We start from the raw sequence: 21,631 nt of genomic DNA, 5'->3' as shown, positions 1-21,631 counted from the left end.
CTGGAAGTTCACGGTTCACGTATTGCTGAAGCCTGGCTTGGAGAATTTTGAGCATTACTTTGCTAGAGTGTGAGATGAGTGCAATTGTGCAATAGTTTGAGCATTCTTTGGCATTGCCTTTCTTTGGGATTGGAATGAAAACTGACCTTTTCCAGTCCTGTGGCCACTGCTGAGTTTTCCAAATTTGCTGACATATTGAGTGCAACACTTTCACATCATCATCTTTTAGGATTTAAAATAGCTCAGCTGGAATTTCATCACCTCCACTAGCTCCAGCAATTTGAACATTAGTACTTTTTAAGGAAATCCATTTCATCTTTATACAGTATTGTCTGTTAAAAAGTTGCTTCTAAGAATAGGAAACTTCTCTATTAGTTCATTGGGATTTCAAAAGTAACAGTAATACCTCCTACAGAATAGCAGTAAATATTCCAAACCTTGACTGTTCAAAAGTGGCTTTTTCTAAATTCTGAGGGATTAACGCTTAAGATTTTCCTTCTCATTTTAATTATTTTTCTGAAAAAAGCATTCTGAAATACATTGGATACTTATTTTTAAAAATAGAAACTTATGTATTTCCATTACAGTAGTACATCCTAATTGTTGAATATTTTAATGGTTCAGAAAAGCCTAGGTCAGTTTGCTCCTTTTTTCATAGTAGCTCTTTCGAACCCTATCCTTAAATCTCCACCCTTCCAAGCCCTTTCTCCTGCTTGCTATTTATAACACACAAATAATGTAACTCTTTATCCACAGACTCTCTTAGCTTCCTGCCAGAACATCTGTAAACTAGTTTTTATTCACTAAAGTTTTTAAATTTCCTTCGTGTTCTTAATAAGAGGCTTAATATAGGTTAGAGTCCCCTGATTTCCTTCCACCTCTGCAATCTTATTCATTTATCTTACATTCTGTTTTTTAGCTTTAAGATCCATCTTGGCACATTTTCTCTTTTCACCATATTATTTTTAGTCATTTCCTTGTTTATTCCCACTTTACAGCTAAATTGTACCTTTTCACTTCATGTTTATTCCGTCTTCTGATGCGCATCTTCACTAAAACTGCTCTTTAAGGTCACAGTAACCTCCTTTTTACTAAATAAATGAAGACATACTTGTCCCTCTCTGTAATCTTCCTGCAGCATGTGACACATCCCATAACCTTTCTTCTTGAAACACTTTCCCCTTGGCATCCATATGTCACTCGTGGGGTTTTCTGTCTTCCTCTTCAAACTCTGGCCTTCCAGAGGCCCCTTGTGTGCTATCTATCCCTTCCCAACGCTTTGCTCTAGACTCATCTTTAAAAAAACTAAACTGATTTTTACTGCAAGAGCCTTTTATATGTAAAATTCTTTTAAAAGGTGAGTAAATGTCTTTTATAGTACTTTTACATACAAAATATTCACATGGCTGTTTCTTAGGTTTTCTTTTGATTTTAAAACTCATAGGTTCTGATTATTATAAATCGCTGTGGTTTAAAAGTTTCTGTCAGCAGATGAATGGATAAGAAAGCTATGGTACATATACACAATGGAGTATTACTCAGCCATTAAAAAGAATACATTTGAAGCAGTTCTAATGAGGTGGATGAAACTGGAGCCTATTATACAGAGTGAAGTAAGCCAGAAAGAAAAACACCAATATAGTATACTAATGCATATATATGGAATTTAGAAAGATGGTAACAATAACCCTGTGTACGAGACAGCAAAAGAAACACTGATGTATAGAACAGTCTTATGGACTCTGTGGGAGAGGGAGAGGGTGGGAAGATTTGGGAGAATGGCATTGAAACATGTAAAATATCATGTATGAAACGAGTTGCCAGTCCAGGTTCAATGCATGATATTGGATGCTTGGGGCTAGTGCACTGGGACGACCCAGAGGGATGGTATGGGGAGGGAGGAGGGAGGAGGGTTCAGGATGGGGAACACATGTATACCTGTGGCGGATTCATTTTGATATTTGGCAAAACTAATACAATTTTGTAAAGTTTAAAAATAAAATAAATAAATAAATAAATAAAAGTTTCTGTTTGAAGAAATGTTGAAGCATAGAGTTAGAGAGTGGACTGACCTCATTTAATGTGCTTACCCTCTGCATTTTCAATCTAAATAGCAATTTTAGCTAGACTCAGAAGAAGTTTGGTCTGTATGAGTAGTTCCCAAACATTTTGGTCTCAGGACACTTGTTGCTCTTTTTAAGGACCCTGGAGGGCTTTTCTTGTTGTGGATTATCTGCTTCAGTAGTTTCCATTTTAGAAGTTAGTGGTTAAGAAGTTTACTTTAAGAAGTTAGAATGATTTGGAAAAACATTTAAAACATTGCCACCTCCTCCAATTTTTATTTTTGCTTTGCAAAGCATGGCTGTTTTCCATAAAACTGACAGTAGTAAATCTAGCATACAGTTTTATGGAAAACAGCCATGCTTTGCAAAGCAAAAATAAAAATTGGAGGAGGTGGCAATGTTTTAAATGTTTTTGCAAATCGTTTTAACTTCTTAAAGTAAACTTCTTAACCACCTTAATGAAAGATACCTAGATTTTTGTGTCTTCTTCCGGATTCAGTCTGTTAATGATATCACATATCATGTGACACCTGGAAAATGCCACAATATACTCTAGAGATTGAGTGGACCAGGCAAATAGTGTAGAATTATGGAAATACTTTTGATCTTCTGGAACTCCAGAAATTGTCTTGGGGATCTCAGGGAGTCCTCATACTGCTCTTTGAGACCCACTTGTCTTTAGAAGCTGCTTTAAAAATTTTTAATTGTTTCCCCTTCCCACTTTCCAAAACTTTTTTCCCCCTCACTTTCAGTTTTTCTCTCCAGATGAAATCATGCTCCCAGGGCATCATTAACATCTACATATTAATGACTCCAATATGTAGAGCTCTTAATTGAGGCATTACCAGTTAGATATCTCTACCTGAGTTCCATATCTTAAAGGCACCAGTTTTCCTACTGGTTTCCCGAAAGTCTAAAGGTCATTATTGAGAGTCCTTCTGATCAACCCAGACACTTAAGATAAATCTAAACATTTCTATCTGTTGAGTGTCTTTCAAAACCACCTGTTTCTCTAAATTATTAGTACTAATATTCTAGTTCTTAAGATACTTATTTGTTGGCTATAAGTGTGTTTTACAAATAATTCTCTAACCTCATGCGTTGAGGTTAGTCTTGTCTTCTAAATCATTCTCCACTTGAACCCCAGACTAATCTTCACAAAAGATTTCTTTTTATTAAAGTATAATAATAACTTTCAGAAGAGTACATGATTCATGTGTACAACTTACTGAATTTTCACCAATAGAACAGGCTTGTGTAAGCAGCACACATCAATACATGTAAAATTACTCATATCCCATAAGCCCCTTCGTACTCCCTTTTTTCAGTCACTACTTTCCCAGCCTCCACCTCCTGAAGGTACTTGCTGTCTTGATTTTTACTACCATGGGTTAGTTTTGTCTGTTTTTGAAGTCTACATAAATGAAATCTTTAGCATGTACTCTTTCTATACTTAGCCAAAACTATATGTTTGTGAGATTTTTGAACATAGTTATAGTTCATTAATTCTTATTGGTATATAGTAGTTCATTGTATGAGTATACCATAACTTATTCATTTTTCTGTCAATAAACATTTGGTTAATTTCTAGTTTGGGGCTATTTTGAATAAGTTGCTACTCCTAATCATACCTTTGATAAACATGTACTCATTTCTCTTGAGTTTATGTTTGGGAGTAGGATTGTTGGGCCATTGAGTCTACATATGTTCATCTTCAGTAGATAATGTCAAGTCAAAAATAGTTCTCCTTTCTATGGTATTTTTTGCCTTTTTCATCATAATCATTCTAGAGATAGGTGGTTGTTTCTTACTATGGTGATTTTAGTGTACATTTCCCTAATGAGTAATAAGTTGACAGTTTTCTCACATTTACTGGCCACTGTACCACCTGTTTTGTAAACTCTATAGACTTTTGCCTACTTCTTTATTGTTACTGCTTTTTTTGATTGTTGAATTTTCTTTATATTGGAGAAGGAAATGGCAACCCACTCCAGTATTCTTGCTTGGAGAATCCCATGGACAGAGGAGCCTGGCAGGCTACAGTCCATAGGGTCACGAAGAGTCGGACATGACTGAAGCACACAGCACGTTCTTTATATAGTCTGAATATGAAATCTCTTAATCAGTATACATATTATACATATCTTCTCTCACTCTGTGAGTTAGAGTGAACTTCTAAAAGAATAAATTAATTCATTTCACTCCCCTGTTTAAAATTCTCTGATTTCCCATTGCCTACAGGATCAAATATAGATTCTTATGTACCTGTAAAACTTTTCATCATCCCAGTTGTTTTATGTATTTCCAGCTCCCATTCCCCAAGTGGTTATTTTTTGGTTCTCTAAACTTACCATATTTGTTTACTACAAAATACAATGCAGTAATATAAAAAGCAAAAGTACCATTGTAGTAGAAGAGAAAATGTATGAACATATTTAGGAAATCTTGGAGGTATGTACATTCTCCTAAAATAAGCATAAAATGCAGAATCCATAAAATATTTGATTGTATAAGGATTTAAAATTTTGTATCTAACTAAACATAGACGTCATCTATTAAAAATACATCACAAAAGAAAATATTTGACGTGTCATGTGTAGGCATATAGTAAAAACACTGTATTAACATATAATGAACTTCCACAAATACATGAGGGCAAAAAATAAAAAAATTGAATATGTGATTCATAGTGGAAATAGAAATGGCCAGTAAATGCTCAGCTTTACTATAGGGAAATACTGGTGAAAATAGATAACATTCTTCACCCATCATACTGGAAGAAGTGAGAGATAATTAAGTTAATTAAATTAAAATAATTTAATAATAAAATAATTAAAATAAAAATTAAAATAATTTTTAAATAATAAAAAAATATTATCTCACTAATATTATCAAGTGGAAGTTTACTTTGGTAAATCTGTTTCTGAGTATGAAAGTGGGGTCTCTTAGTCATGTCCGACTCTTTGTGACCCCATGGACTGTAGCCCACCAGGCTTCTATGTCCATGGAATTCTCCGGGCAAGAATACTGGATTGGGTTGCCATTCCCTTCTCCAGGGGATCATCCTGACCCAGGGATTGAACTGAGGTCTCCTATATTGCAGATAGATTCTTTACCATCTAAGCCACCAGGGAAGCCCCCAAAATTTCTGAGTATAGTTTGGCAATATTATAAAAATATAATATAAATTATATTAATATAAATATTAATATAATCAAATTCTGAGTATATCTGGCAATATACTACTATTTGGCAATAGTATAGTTTGTCAGGAAAAAAAAATATATTGTTTGCCAAACAAACAAGTATAGTTTGGCAAATTAAAAATTACACTTACTCCAGCAAATTTAATTCAAGAAATATGTTCTGAAAAGACAATATTTGCACTTGTAAACCAAAGTAGGTATCACAATGTTCAATGAAGTCTTGTTTATAATAGCAAAATATTGAAAACAAACTAATTGTCAGAAGGAAAATGGTTAAATAAACTATGATATGTTCATATCATGAAATGTGTCACAGATGTTAAAATGAAGTTGTTTGACCTTGTGTATGACATGGAGAGATCTTTCTGTACGGCAGTGTAGAAGACTATAAATTTAAAGCTTTATTTTTATATCTATTATTAGTTGCAATAGATTTCTAAAAGTAAAATTATGATATTAAAGGGTATGAATGTTCTTAAGGCTTTTATTCATGGCTATCAAATTATTGTCCAGGCTGGATGTATTAGTTTACATTGCTACCTCCAGAGAATGAACATGGCTTTTATCTGTACCTTTGCCAGTACCAAATATTACCATTAAGGGGGGAAAATGGCTCTTTAGTACATAAAAAAGACTTATTTTTCTATCATCTGCATTTCTTTTTATGAATTGCCTGTTCATGTCCTTTGACCATTTTCCCTTTTAATTAGTAGGAATTCTTTATATATAAAGAATGTCAGTGATGTCCATATTTTTGTGCTTTAAGCAATCAAGTAGGACTCCTTTATCTTTGTTTTTAGTTCTTCATTTTATTTATTTACCCCAGGTTAAGAAATGATGATCTTAAGTGCTAAAAGTGTGACTTGAGAAGGCTCTTCAGTTTGTAAGTGGTCAGTCCCAATGTGGTCAGGTGTTAGGATACCAGTCAGTGAAATTTCCTCCTCTAGGCTTGTTGACATTAATGACAAAGAGATAACAGTGCCAGTTGGCTCTGAAGACATCTATATGCATTTGTAATGAAATAGTCTGTACGTCACTCTTCCTTGTTTTCCCCTCTTTAATCTTCATATTCTTTTCTTTGAAAGGGTAAATAGAAATAGATACATGGTATCAGATCTATTGAAGAGATGGACAGTTCTAATCTAAGGAACTGCTACAAACCACTTACAGTGAAAATGTTATAGATCATTCAGAAATGAGCTCATGTACACATTAGTATTAAAATTAATTTTAGTAATGATATTAATTTAAAAACAAAACTACAGAAACAGGATTGTACATTTAATATAACCTTAATACTAATGAGTCTTTAAGAAAAGCAGGGAGATAATGAATCACATCATTTACAGTATGAAATATTAAAGGTTTTGGTAGCCTTAATACTTAGAATTTGTAGCTGAGTATTTTAATTATATCTTTTAAAAATTCCATCGAACCAAAAACCCAACCCCCAAACAACCCAAAATGACTTACAGAAAACTAGGAACCTTAAGACTGGTTTTTCATAAAGAAATTAGCTATATCAATTTTAAGTGTTTATAGAAACAGTATGCTACTGTGCTTAATCACTCGGTCGTGTCTGACTCTCTGTCACCCCATGGACTGTAGCCCGCCAGGTTCCTCTGTCCATGGGGATTCTCTCAGCAAGAATACTGGAGTGGATTGCCATGCCCTCCTCCAGGTAGAAACAGTATATTTTTTCTTTATTTTTTAGAAGTGTGTTACTCTTATTAAAGAATCTATGATTTTAATTTGTATAAAAAATAGTTGAAAAAATTGCTATAATTTTTGGTATAGATAACTATAATAGTTTTTGAAAAGTAATGGAATTTTTATTTTAAAGATTCTGACAACGGAGATATTAATTATGATTATGTTCATGAGTTGTCATTGGAAATGAAGCGTCAAAAGATACAGAGGGAATTAATGAAGCTGGAACAAGAAAACATGGAGAAAAGAGAAGAAATTATTATTAAAAAAGAGGTATGCTATTTATTGAAATATGTTAGTAATTAACATCAACATGGATATTGATTGGAGAACTCATTAACTGCTTGCTACATCTAAAATTGTATTGGGATATTGATACTTATACGTGTTAATCAATTAATCTTCACATTACTCTATTAGATAAATAGGGCATATTTTTAATATTAAACAGATAAACAAAACTAAGTTTCTGTTGCCTGGAGTCACCAACTAATGTGAAATGGAACTTGAATCTATATACACCTGATTTTTAGGCCCATGTTATCTCTATAGTGGAGAAGGCAATGGCACCCCACTCCAGTACTCTTGGCTGGAAAATCCCATGGACGGAGGAGCCTGGTAGGCTGCAGTCGTCCATGGGGTCGAGAAGAGTCGGACACGACTGAGCGACTTCACTTTCACTTTTCCCTTTCATGCATTGGAGAAGGAAATGGCAACCCACTCCAGTGTTCTGGCCTGGAGAATCCTAGGGACGGGGGAGCCTGGTGGGCTGCAGATCATGGGGTTGCACAGAGTCGGACACGACTGAAGCGACTTAGCAGTATCTCTATAGAGTACTTGTTTCTTTTCTAAAGAGTAGAAAGAGATAAAATATATTTGAATATAATTTGTGATTTTTCTGAGGAGATTTTGAAATTTCATAATTTTAGTTTGCTTTATTGATACTCATGTTAATAGCTGTGTGGCAGATATAGAAGGGGCTGGAGAACCTGATGCCCCCAGGTGCTGAGCAGAGTTTTGTTTTAGACTGTCTGTGATGAACTTGAACATCCTGCCCCAGCCATGCCAGCTCCAGTCAGTCCTCTCTGCAACCCTGCTGTCGCTTCCCTGTTAACAGTCATAAGCTCCAAATAATAGCCTACAAACTGCCTATGACTTCCCTGGTGGCTCAGATGGTAAAGAGTTTGCCTGCGGTGCAGGAGACCTGGGTTCAGTCCCTGGGTCAGGAAGATCCCCTGGAGAAGGAAATGGCAACCCACTCCAGGATTCTTGCCTGGAGAATCCCATGGACAGAGGAGCCTGGTGGGTTACAGTCCACGGGGTCACAAAGAGTCAGACATGACTGAGCAACTTCACTTTGACTTTTGATATTAATGTTGGGGCAATTAGGGTATTGGTTAACAGTATAGGTTTAGAAGCCAGGCTGATACTAATGTCTGGTGGCTGTCATAACACTTAATGTTTTATCTGAAGTTTGTTGTTGTTGCTTTTTGTCTGATTGAAGCAACCATGATTGGTATACTTTCTGACTTACTGAATTCTTTTGAAAGGTTTCACCAGAAGTGGTTAGATCAAAGTTGTCTCCGTCACCTTCTCTAAGAAAGTCTAGCAAATCTCCAAAGAGAAAATCAAGCCCTAAGTCATCATCTTCAACTAGCAAGAAAGACAGGAAGACAACTGCAGTTTCCTCTCCATTGTTGGACCAGCAGAGGTCAGTAGGGTGATAAATAGTGCCAGAATAAAATAGCTTTTTCTGACATGATATTCAGAAGAATTACTTAGTAGATTACAAAAGGATACTTTTAAATACATTGAGCATTTCATATAAGCTTTTTTCTTAAAAAATAAAAAAGTATGGAAAGTTTCCACTTAAAATTATAGAGAACGATGAAACAAAGATCTGTGTCATACCTATATATGCTTCAGAACATTTTTTCCCCAAAAAACTAAGCAGGTGTATTTCCTGTCCTTCCCTCTTGAATTTGTTGTTTATGATACTTGTGCATGTGTGTTTATACTTCCATATCGTATTATCTTACAGTATATAATATTTTCATTTATTTAGTCTTAATATAGATATAACTTTTCTTCTGCAATTTACTGTTTTACTTAGCTTTTTTTTTGCAGTTTTTTACATTTACCTATGTTGATACATATATAGCCATAGTTCTTGCATATTAATATATATATTTACTTTTTTGTTATTGAACATTTACGTCATTTCCAGGTTTTAGTTATTACAAATTATGCACAGTGAACAACATTCTTCTGTCTCCTGGTGTATGAAGCAGTATGAATGCATTTTTTAGAATTGTTGTAGTAGCCAGTTGAAAGAATAAGGATAGAAATAAATTACACTGGAGGGTTGAAAATAAGGCAGGAGATAGTTTTCCATATAGTGTCATCTGTACTCTTTAAATTTGATTTCAATTAAAGGGCATACAGTAATTTATTATTTAAGAACAAGGCTAAACCTTTTCTCAATATTTGACCAGTTGGTAGATGTCTGTATGATCCTATAATGAAATTTATATTCTAGTTTCTGGAGGCTTTAACCCTATTCTAGACTTCATTTACTTCTTGCCTAGTTTATTATTAATATATCATCCTACAAACTATATTTACTTTATCTAGGGTCCATTCCTTCACATATGTAAACATATTCATTCAGCTGCCATAACCGTTCACTTTACAAATGTTGTAAGAGTTATCTTAAAAGAAAAATTCCTATTAATTTATTCGCCATTGAAAAACTCAGTAGTTTTCCATTCTGTTGAATGAAATTCAGATTTTTTAGAAGGGAATTCATACATTGATCTTCTCAGTCTTGTCCATATTTTTGTCCAATGTTCCTCCTACACTCATCATCTTTAGTCCTTCAGTGTCTAGCTCAAATTCTGTCTTTCCATTAAGATTTCACATTTCTCCTTACTGAACATAATTTCTGCTCCCTTTGTATATCTATCAGATTTTATTTATACCTTTTGCATAATACTAGCTGCTATTTCTATTATTATATTTTAGCTGTGGCATACATGTTTTACAACTTCTATTAAACTTAAGCTCCCTGAAGACTGGCATCTTGATGGTTCACTATTCTGTCTTTCATAGTACCTACTCTTCAAAGAGCTTTGCGCTGTAATAAGACACTTTGTAAAGCAGGCTTAATTCTCTCCTTTGCTCCTGGAATTGAGTAAAGGGATATGAAGGAAGTCAAACTACAGAGTGATACTATTTAACCCACCTGCTCTTTTTCCTTTTAACTAACCAATTATATAAATTCCCCTAATTCCATTTATTTCCCCCCCAAAACCCAGCATGCCAGAAATACTCCTTTTTATTTTCTTACCGTGTTTATGAAATCTTCAGTATTTAATCTCTTCATAGAAAGTTTTGATACCTATTTAGTTGAAGGGTTAGTTTCATTCTGTTTTTCCTATAGTCTTCTCTAACACTCTTATTGGTGATTCACTTATCCTTTCAATATTGAGCATGAATTATTGGGGGCTGCCCAGGTGACATTAGTGGTAAAGAACCCGCCTGCCAATGCAGGAGACTTAAGAGACGCAGGTTCAATCCCCGGGTTGGGAAGATCCCTGGAGAAGGAAATGGCAATCCACTCCAGTGTTCTTGCCTAGAGAAGCCCATAGACAGAAGAGCCTAGCAAGCTGCAGTCCATGGGGTCACAAAGAGTCAGACATCACTGAAGCAACTTAGCATGCACACATGAATAATTATATTGATTTAACTATTATATTTCTGTATTATGTGATCCTGAGTTTAAGATGCATCATTAATTTAATAATAGAAACAGAAGGATCTGAAAAACAGTACATTGAAGATACAAAGAAAACACTGAGTTGAATATAGCACTTCTGTAGTCATGCAGTTTAAATTGCCTAGTGTGTGTCAGATCATCAACTTATAGTTTCATTGTGGATCATATGATAAACTGTTTGAAGACATTCAACAACAAATAATGATTAGAATTTCAGTTAAAATTCAGTGGAATATTGCAACCAATGCCAGTAAGTAAACCGAGGGGGAAATCAGGTAAACTAACTCCTTGGTTTTACGTGGTTATCATATTGAAGGGGCAGAGATAATCACAGACAAATTAAGACTCACACTTCTCCCTGAAAGTTAGCAGTTTTCTGTGACATTTGTTGTGAGAGATAGTCTGATACTAAGCTTTATGCTAAGATGATACATGAAGTATGTCAAAAGCTATTCAAAAGAATTAAGTTTTGGGGAGAGAGAGAGAGAGAGAGAGGCTCTAAAAAGTGGTGGAAGTAGATAATTGAGCTCTGTGCCACAAATAGGAAGTGGGCTCTGTGCCCCTAAAAGGACGATCATTTGACTTAAAAAAATGTTGAAAGATCTTGCTGACTGCAGAGTGCACAAGACCAATTTTGGCCCATTCTGTTGGAAGACACTTGTAAACTCTTATTTGTAACACAACTGTTTCCCAACTATTGAATACATATATTTTTTAAGGTATTTGAAGAAATTCTGCACTTGAATGAGTGTAATGGCATAATCTTGGTTGTTATGATAGCTTACTCCCAGAATGTGAATTTATTTATTTATTTTTTAAATTAAAAGTTTATTTGGAGTTAGTTGAACAGAAATAAAAATTTCAACATTTTCCAATTATAGTTCTACTGTTACTTTTATTTATTTATTTTTTTAATTTTATTTTATTTTTAAACTTTTAACACAACCAGAAGTTTATTTCTCACTCAAGTAAGAAATGGGTGTTTCTGATTAAGAGGTGACTCTCCTATACATGGATATTGAGTAACTAAGCTCCTGACTGTGGCTTCACTATCCTATATTATTGGGATCAAAAAATGAAATATGCAAAGAAAAAAAGAGTATTGTACTTATTTAGTTATATAGTCTATAATTACCTGGAATGTGAGAGGCTTTTTTATTAATTAGGCCTGGAAGTGGTATACATCACTTCTTCTTATGTTCTTTTGGCCAGAACTTGGTCATTTGGTCACATCTAACTTTATAAATGTCTAGAGTATTGTTCAACAGTATGGCCAGGACAAAAGTTTAGTAAATGCCTAGTTAGTCTCTGTCACAGGCAGTAATGTGAAAATACAGTTTGTGTCAAGAATTCCTCTATCATTTTGAAATGATAATGGTTAAAAATGGCTTTTTAGTAATTTTGATACTATCTGTACCAACTGTTGATTAGTGTGTCATTTTTTTAATTGGAAGACAATTACTTTACAGTGTTTCAGTTTTTGCTATACCACAACTGCTGCTGCTGCTAAGTCATGTCCGACTCTGTGCGACCCCATAGACAGCAGCCCACCAGGCTCCCCCGTCCCTGGGATTCTCCAGGCAGGAACACTGGAGTGGGGTGCCATTTCTTTCTCCAGTGCATGAAAGTGAAAAGTGAAAGTGAAGTCGCTCAGTCGTATCTGACTCTTCGAGACCCCGTGGACTGCAGCGCACCAGGCTCCTCCATCCATGGGATTCTCCAGGCAAGAGTACTGGAGTGGGGTGCCATTGCCTTCTCCAATACAACAACTAGAGTCAGCTATAAGTATACATGTCCCCTTCCTCTTCTGCTTCCCTCCCCCACCCCCAGTGTGTCTTTTAAATGGAAAAGACATTTATCACTTATCTGTTAAATACATTAAAAGTTTCAGTCATCTCATAAATATGCAGTGAGATAATGTAGCTAATAATGGTTTTTGGCAGAAGACGAAGATGAAAAGCAGATTTGGTCATATTTTAATAATTTCTGACTTGCTAGATGGTTTACCCTGTCTGTGATAATAAGTAGGGAGAAAGACTAAGGCAAATTTTCTGAATGCCCACTCTGAGTCAGTTGCCTGTTTTTATCTGTTTTTAGTCTCATCAGCAATTTTGAGGAAGATACTACCGGTTACTTTTTAATTTAGCTAAGGAATCTTGGGCTAGAGAACTCTAGGTCACAGGTAGTAAGTTCTGGGATTTTGGCTTAGGTCATCATTTATAAATATCAATAGGTACTGAAATAAATAGCTAGTGAAAACTTTCCAGATATCTGAAAAGAAAGGACTCCTTTAAAACTCAGTACCAGACTGACCATCCATGTTTCAGAAAATAGGAATGAATTTAGACAATAAATTCATTCAAAATTTTAGTATGATTTGAGAGGATATTGCATTGATCTGTTGAGAGCAGTTGATCGTGAAAAAATTAAAGCAGTCTGTGAACAAGGATATTTTGGAATGAAAATGATTTTTGTACTGGGAATAGCAGAATAATGAGATTGCCAAATTTAGAAATAAAAGAAAACTTACTGAATTTGAAAACACATTTAAGATACTGGAAAGCAAAGGGAGAGATGGGAATAATGAAAAATAATGGAGAAGTGGCCTAGGAGATATGCAGTAACTGCAATAAAGCACGCTAGAGAGACCTAGTGAGACCATAGGTCTTTTTAGGAGGTCCTATGTCCTATGGAGAACGGATGAAATAAGAATAGGAAAAACAATGAGCAAAACACTTAAGGTTTCAGATTGAAACAGCACATTGAGTACTGGAAAAGTTTAAAAAAGAAAACCTAGATTTATCTTGATGAAAATTTTAATTTCCAAGGAATAATGTATTATAAGCATACCAACAGCAAAGCTGAAAAACCTGCATAGGAAAAGTAATTGACTCTTTGGACTTTTCATCCAAAACACTAAATGCTGCAAGATACTGTAACAGTATTTATAGAGCTCTGAGGGAAAAGGATATCATTCTGAAATGCTCTAGTATTCAGTCAAACCACTGTCAAGGTATGAAGACAGACAATTTGTAATGTGTAAGGGCTCAGAGTTATAGCACTTAGTTCCAGATGGAGTAAAACCATGAAAGACAAAATTCTAAAATTTAAAAGATCATCTCTGTAGTCTAAGAGTTGGAAAAGGTTTAAATGAATATTTAAGATACAAAACAAAGATTTAAATAAATATTTACTAATAATGCTTAGGGTTTCATTTATACTTGATGTCCTTTATAATGCTGAAAACATGGAAGCCACCTAAAAACCTTATAAATGTGAAATTGTTGAAAGAAGTTATAGAGCATATCTATTAAGGGAATTCTGTACAGTCCATAAGAATAATTATAGGAATCCACTTTTTGTTACAGAAATGTACCAATACTGTATTTAGTACAGACAATTTTTAAAAAACATTGCATTATGACTGTGCATATGGGGGTGGGCAGGGAGGAAAAAAGGAAAAGAGACAGAAAAAGTGGACGTTTATCCATGGTGTTACTATTGGCTGTCCTTGGGTAATGGAATTGTAGGTGATTTTTACTTTTCTATCTACTTTTTTATAATCTTAAAATTTTTTCAGTTTTTTTTTAATGACATTTTCTTTCCTGAATCTCTTCCTATTCCACCTCTTTCTTTTCTCAGAAATCTACCTTTTAAAATTATATAGTAAGCACTGTTAATGAAATAGGTAGCAAGTAAATCTTTCCTCATTTCTCTGTTTTTTTTTGTTGTTGTTGGGGGGGGATATTGATTACTAGTATATAAAATAGTAAATGGCAAGTTACTGAAAGGAGTGCTAACCATTCTTTAATCATGCTTTGTTAAAAACAAAAAACACCTTATTTCACCTTCTAAAAGTCTTTAGACTTCTGACAGCTTTGTGTTAACTTTAGGAATTCAAAAAGCAACCAAAGTAAGAAGAAAGGACCTCGAACTCCTAGCCCTCCCCCTCCTATACAGGAAGATATTGCTCTGGGGAAAAAATACAAAGAAAAATATAAATTGAAAGACAGGATAGAGGAAAAACCAAGAGATGGAAAGGACAGAGGACGAGATTTTGAAAGACAAAGAGAAAAAAGAGACAAGCCGAGGTAAGTGGGATTTTTAATAATCTTACTTTCTTAAAATCTGTAATACTATTCAGAAGCTTTCAGGCATTACTATCCTGGATTTTTTAGTGTTTTTTAAACTCTACCTAATAATTACCATATTGAAGTATGACTACTTCAATAAATGTTAATAACATAACAAATCATTATTACCTAAGAAACATAAAATTTCTAATTTTACCCACTTTTAAATGTGCAGTTCAGTATTGTTCTATATATGCGTGTGTGTATATATATATTTTTTTTTTCCACAGTGTCATGAAACAGATTTCCAAAACTTTTATCTTGCAAATCTGAAACTCTGTACCCCTAAAACAACCTATCCCCGACTCCCCAGTCCCTAGTAACCACTATTCTGTCTGTTTCTGTGAATTTGACTCCTTTAGATACCTCATAAATGGAATCACTTTGTCTCTTTGCGACTGGCTTATTTTACTTAGCATTAGGTCTTCAAGGTTTACCCACGCTGTGCACATAACAGGATTGCTTTCCTTTTTAAGGGTGGATAATATTCCATCACCGATATGCCACATTTTGTTTATCCATTCATTTGTCAGTGAACATACAGGCTGCTTCCACCTCTTGGCGATTGTGAATAGTGCTGTTATGAATATGGGTATGTAAACATCTCTTTAAGACCCTTCTTTCAGTTCTTTTGGACATAGACTCAGAAATGGGATTTCCAGATCATATGGTAGTTTCGTTTCATTTTTAATTTTTGGAGAAACTTTCATAACTGTTTTCCATACCAGCTGCACCACTTTACAGTCCTGTTAAGAGGGTTACAGAGTTTGAGTTTCTCCACATCCTCATCAACACTTGTTGTTTTCTGTGTTTTGGATAGCAGTCATCCTGACTGGTGTGAGATGATACTGTGACTTTGATTTGTATTTTGCTAATGATTGGTGATATGGAGCATCTTTTCTTTGCCTGCCACTTGTATGTCATCTTTGGAGTGATGTCTATTTAAAGTCCTTTATGCATTTTTAAATTGAGTTAATTTGATTCTTCTTGTTGAATTATAGAAATCCATTATTCTGGATGTTAACTCCCTATCAAGTACATGATTTACAGGTATTTTCTCCCTTTTCATACGTGGCCTATTCATTCCTTTGATGGTGTTTTTTGATGCGCAGAAGTTGTTAAAGTATGATATGTCCTGTTTGTTGATTTTGGTTTTGTTGCCTGTGCTTTTGATATGAGAACTAAGAAATCATTGCCAACTCCAGTGTCATGAAGACTTTCCTCTATGTTTTCTTGTAGGAGTTTTATAGTTTTAGACCGTACATCTAAATCTTCAATACCTTTTAAGTTAATTTTTTGTGTATGGTGTAAGATAAGCTTCCAACTTCATTTTTTGTGTGTAGAAAAGCACACTTCCCAGCACTGTTTTTTGAAGGAACTTTTCCTTTCCCCATTGAGTGTTTTTGGCGCCCTTAAAGATCATTTGACCATATATATGGAAGGAAGGATTTCTGGGCTCTCTGTTTTACTCTGTTGGTCTTCTTGTCTGTTTTTGTGCGAGTACCACATTGTGATTACCTTAGATGAAAGTGAAAGAGGAGAGTGAAAAAGTTGGCTTAAAACTCAACATTCAGAAAACTAAGATCATAGCATCCAGTCCCATCACTTCATGGCAAATAGATGGGGAAACAGTGGAAACAGTGGCTGGCTTTATTTTCTTGGGCTCCAAAATCACTGCAGATGGTGACTGCAGCCATGAAATTAAAAGACACTTGCTCCCTGGAAGAAAAGCTATGTCCAACCTAGATAGCATATTCAAAAGCAGAGACATTACTTTGCCAACAAAGGTCTGTCTAGTCAGAGCTATGGTTTTTCCAGTAGTCATGTATGGATATGAGAGTTGGACTATAAAGAAAGCTGAATGCCGAACAATTGATGCTTTTGAATTGTGGTGTTGGAGAAGCCTCTTGAAAGTCCCTTGGATGGCAAGGAGATCCAGTCAGTCAATCCTAAAGGAAATTAGTCCTAAATATTCACTGGAAGGACTGATGCTGAAGGTGAAACTCTGATACTTTGGCCACCTGATGCGAAAAAGCAACTCTTTGGAAAAGACCCTGATGCTGGGAAAGATTGAAGGTGGGAAGAGAAGAGGACGACAGAGTATGAGATGGTTGGATGGCATCACCTACTCAAGAGTTTGAGTAAGCTTCGGGAATTGGTTGATGGACAGGGAAACCTGACATGCTGCATTCCATGGGGTCTCAAAGAGCCGGACACAACTGAGTGACTGAACTGATAATACTGAACTGCACTGATTTTGAAATCAGGAGCATGAATCCTCTGACTGTTATTTTTGAAATGATTTTGTCTATTTGGAATCCCTTGAAATTGCATGTAAATTTTGGGGTGGTTTTTTAATCCTCTGCAAAAACTACCTTTAGGATTTTGACAGGGATTGTATTAAATTTGTAAATCACTTTGGACAGTATGGACCTCTTAACCATATTAAATCTTCCAGTCCATGAGCATGGAACGTCATTCTGGTTATTTGTGTCTAACATAGTTTTGTAGTTTTCAGTATACAAGTCTTTGACCCCTTTGGTTAGGCTTATTCCTAAGTATTTTTTATGTTGTGTTTTTTGTGTTTTCTATTGTAGATGGAATTATTTTTTAAATTTCCTTTTCAAATTGTTTGTTGTTACTGTGTAGAAACACAAGTGATCTTGTGTGTTGATTTTGCATCCTCCAACTTTGTTGAACTTGTTTATTCTAGCAATGTGAAATTTGTAGTGTTTTCTAAATATAAGATCGTGCCATCGGCAGGTAGAGATTTTATTTTTTTCTTTCCAATTTGGATGCCTTTAAAAATTTTTTCTTAGCTGATTGTCCTGACTAGAACTTCGAGTACTGAGTTACATAGAAGTGGTGAAAGTGGGCATCTTTGCCTTGTACCTTAGAGAAAAGTTTTCAGTCTTTCACCATTGAGAGGGATGTTTGCTGTGGATTTTTCATAAACAGCCTGTGTTATATTGAGATCATTCAGGATAAATTATCCACTCAGTAAGCAGTTAATACAACTTTATAATATGTAAGTTCAATAAAACCCATCCTTTTCCCCAAAATAGATTTTGGTGATACGCTTAACCACCCCCCCACCCCCCCCCGCCCCGCCACCACTTTTTTTGTCTTTGTGAGAGATCATCTTGTCTAACTCATTTAGGTGAAATTTTTTTTTTTTTTTTCTTTCTGTCCCCCCTCCGGTGACTTGAAAGAACCAGAATGATTGTGTCAGCTGTTGTAGGATCTAGCAACATTATGTCTTAGTGGAGCAATAGGAATTGGTTAACTGGAACATCCATAATTCTTGAACATATTTTCCTAAAATATACTCTTTATCTTACTCAGTCTGATAGGTTAGTTTTTGAAAATGACATGTAAATCAGGTATAAATCATGTTAAATGTTCTTGCTGAAGTCTTTTATTCTTCTCTAATGATTCTTAGTGCTGTTATTTTGTTATTTTGACCCAGAAATCTGTTGTGAGAGGTGATTCTTATGTCCCTGGGGTAGTTTGCCATTCCATGTTTTTCTCCTTGACTGTCTGTATCAGAAGTAATAAGATATGTCTAGGACTCACCTGTTGCTCTCTGTATGGAAAACTCTGAATTTGGTTTATTTCTTCTGTGTAAGGAAACTAAGCAGCAGATTACTGAAGGGCTGCACAGGTACCCTGTTGGCACTGGAGTCCTAAAGCCTGAAACCCCTAAAGGGGTCCAGTTTGACTTTGGTGTTCGACAAGGTTGAAAGGGCCCGCTTTGAGTTAGGAGAAACTGATTTGATTAATAGGTTTTTGTTTATTTTTAAGGCAGATTTGTTAACTTATCTCCATTCAGTTGAGCTCAGTTGTGTCCAAATCTTTGTGACCCCTTGAACTGCAGCTTGCCAGGCTTCCCTGTCCATCACCAACTCCTGAAGCTTGCTCAAACTCATGTCCATCCAGTTGGTGATGCCTTCCAACCATCTCATCCTCTGTCGTCCCCTTCTCCTCCTGTGTTCAATCTTTCCCAGCATCAGGGTCTTTTCCAATAAGTCAGTTCTTCACATCAGGTGGCCAAAGTATTGGAGTTTCAGCTTCAGCATCAGTCCTTCCAATGAATATTCAGGACTGATTTCTTTTAGGATGTTCTGGTTGGATCTCCTTGCAGTCCAAGGGACTCTCAAGAATCTTCTCCAACACCACAGTTCAAAAGCATCAATTCTTCGGTGCTCAGCTTTCTTCACAGTCCAACTCTCACATCCAAACATGACTACTGGAAAAACCATAACTTTGACTAGATAGACCTTTGTCAGCAAAGTATCATCTCTGCTTTTTAATATGCTGTCTAGGTTGGTCATAGCTTTCTTCCAAGGAGCAAGTGTCTTTTAATTTCATGGCTGCAGTCACCACCATCTGCAGTGATTTTGGAGCCCAAAAAAATCCTGTCACTGTTTGCATTGTTTCCCCATCTATTTGCCATCAAATGATGGAACTGGATGCCATGATCTTAATTTTCTGAATATTGAATTTTAAGCCAACTTTTTCACTCTCCTCTTTCACTTTTATAAGGAATTTATTAATTCTAAAGCCAAACCATGTATTTAAGAATCTTTGTCATTGCTTTCAGATTCTGGGATATATGGTTGAAGATTAGTATCTAAATTCCTTTTGGAGACAATTGTACTTTAAAATTAATTTAGTTGTTATAATGGGCTTATTGGGAGTGTTTTGGTTATCAGAATGTGCTGGGCTTAAGTGAAAGTATGCTGATACATTTATTCATTCAATTGTTACTGACTTCCTAGTGTGTGGGGTGTGGGGGGGGACACTGTTTTAAAAGATACTAATGCACCAGTGAACTAAAATGTTAGCCAAAGCTTTGTTACCACAGGTGGAAGTAATATAGTAATCATGTATGTGTAAAATAACATCTTTGCATGTATAGGGTTTTTTTGTTTTTTCCTTTCAAGTAAAGAAGACTTACTAGGCCTATTGGATTTAGGGGATCACTTACATTTCTTAAAGGGTGGTCCAAATGTATGTGCCTACATGTGAGACAGATGATGCCACAAAGCCACACGATTCTATGACTTTGAAGTCCTTCTCCCTGTCTTCTGTGTCTCAGTTAGTTCTTCAACTTTCTATATCAAGGGCGACTGACCTGGATTTTAGGGTCTGATTTGTGAGTTAGAATTTGCCTGTGTGTGTTTTGGTGAGGGGGAGTATGTCCATAGCCTTCTAAAAGTTTTTTAGAATTATTAATCATTCTTTAGGCCTTTGGCACTACTGGCATCGAGAATTCAAGTACTTTCCTCCTAAATCTTTATTGTCCATGTCAAACTTAAGAATATACTCTGTTCCCAGAATAGTTTGTTAATTTGAATAACACTAAATTCTGTCATGTAGTTGTTTTTGAAGCAAATAATGTCCATGAAAATATTCTATACACTTTGCTGAATCTCAAATGTGAGGCAGTATATTAGTGTAGTTTAAGAACAAGGGATTAAGCAAACACAAAATCCTTTTGGATAGTAGTTAACCAGAAAAGTTAGCTAATTATTGCATATAGTTCATTCTGCTGGTTAAATACAGTTTTAGGATGGTTAATATGCTTTAATCAGAATACTAGGTTGCAGAATTTTATGGTTTAATAAGATAATATAAAGAGCATAGTAAGTTTTTTTTTTATCACTTTATTGTAATTAACCTGAATATGTCTTGATAGAAATATAAATGCCTGTATGAGTCTTACCCAGATATTTTAAAGACAGGTGTGATCATTCAGAATTTGTTGACTGACATCACCTTACTAGAATAAACAGCTTACCACCAAACTGATAGTCTTATTTTCTTTCAGTGATTGTGCACATCGGAATAATTAAAATCAGAATGTTTCAGACCTTTGACAAAGACTGTTACATATTGGATTAATTCTTTGGTTTATTCAGCATCTTATTTATTAAGTATCTGCCATTCATAGTGTGGACTGGTGAATCTTATTCTGTGTCCATTAAGGACAGGTCAGGGAGGAATCCATGGGTGCACTCAATAAGCATTTCTATAAAATGAACTGATAGGTTTCTTGAGTAAGTGTATGCTAATGTTACTCAGTTATATAGAGAGAATGGAAAAATGTTATAGTAACATTATTATGGAGCATTTCACACACACAAAAGTAGACAGTAGTATAATGATCCTCATATCCATAGTTTCATTTGTACCCCTGTCTTCTTCCCCACTCCAGTGCTATTTTGAAGCAAACCCCAGACAACTTCCTGGAGAAGGAAATGGCAACCCACTCCAATATTCTTGCCTTGAGAATCCCATGGACAGAGGAGCCTGCAGGCTACAGTCTATGGGGTCACAAGAGTCAGACACGAATTAGTGACTAAACCAAACCAACAGACATCTTCAGTTCAGTTCAGTCGCTCAGTCGTGTCTGACTGTTTGCGACCCCGTGGATGGCAGCACGCCAGGCCTCCCTGTCCATCACCAACTCCCAGAGCTTGCTCAAAGTCATGTCCATCAAGTCAGTGATGCCATCCAACCATCTTATCTTCTGTCATTCCTTTCTTCTCCTGCCTTCAATCTTTCCCAGCATCAGGGTCTTCTCCAATGAGTCAGTTCTTTGCATCAGGTGGCCAAAGTATTGGAGCTTCAGCTTCAGCATCAGCCCTTCCAATAAACATTCAGAGTTGATTTCCTCTAGGATGGACTGGTTGGATCTCCTTGCAGTCCAAGGGACTCTCAAGAGTCTTCTCCAAC

General features: G+C 35.5%; 1 protein-coding gene across 1 annotated transcript in view; it reads left to right on the top strand.

Annotated features, from left to right (window-relative positions):
- The window catches only part of ZC3H13 (zinc finger CCCH-type containing 13), a 105,159-nt gene that overhangs the window by 34,038 nt on the left and 49,490 nt on the right, over positions 1-21,631 (top strand). The window contains exons 6-8 of the mRNA XM_010854631.1: positions 7,113-7,252; positions 8,530-8,690; positions 14,651-14,848. Coding sequence (XP_010852933.1) covers positions 7,113-7,252; positions 8,530-8,690; positions 14,651-14,848 — 499 coding nt within the window. The remainder of the gene's footprint in view (positions 1-7,112; positions 7,253-8,529; positions 8,691-14,650; positions 14,849-21,631) is intronic.

This window comes from Bison bison, unplaced genomic scaffold (assembly GCF_000754665.1).
Source record: "Bison bison bison isolate TAMUID 2011002044 unplaced genomic scaffold, Bison_UMD1.0 scf7180017864345, whole genome shotgun sequence".
Taxonomy (NCBI): Eukaryota; Metazoa; Chordata; class Mammalia; order Artiodactyla; family Bovidae; genus Bison; species Bison bison.
This window is presented reverse-complemented; position numbering and strand designations above follow the sequence as displayed.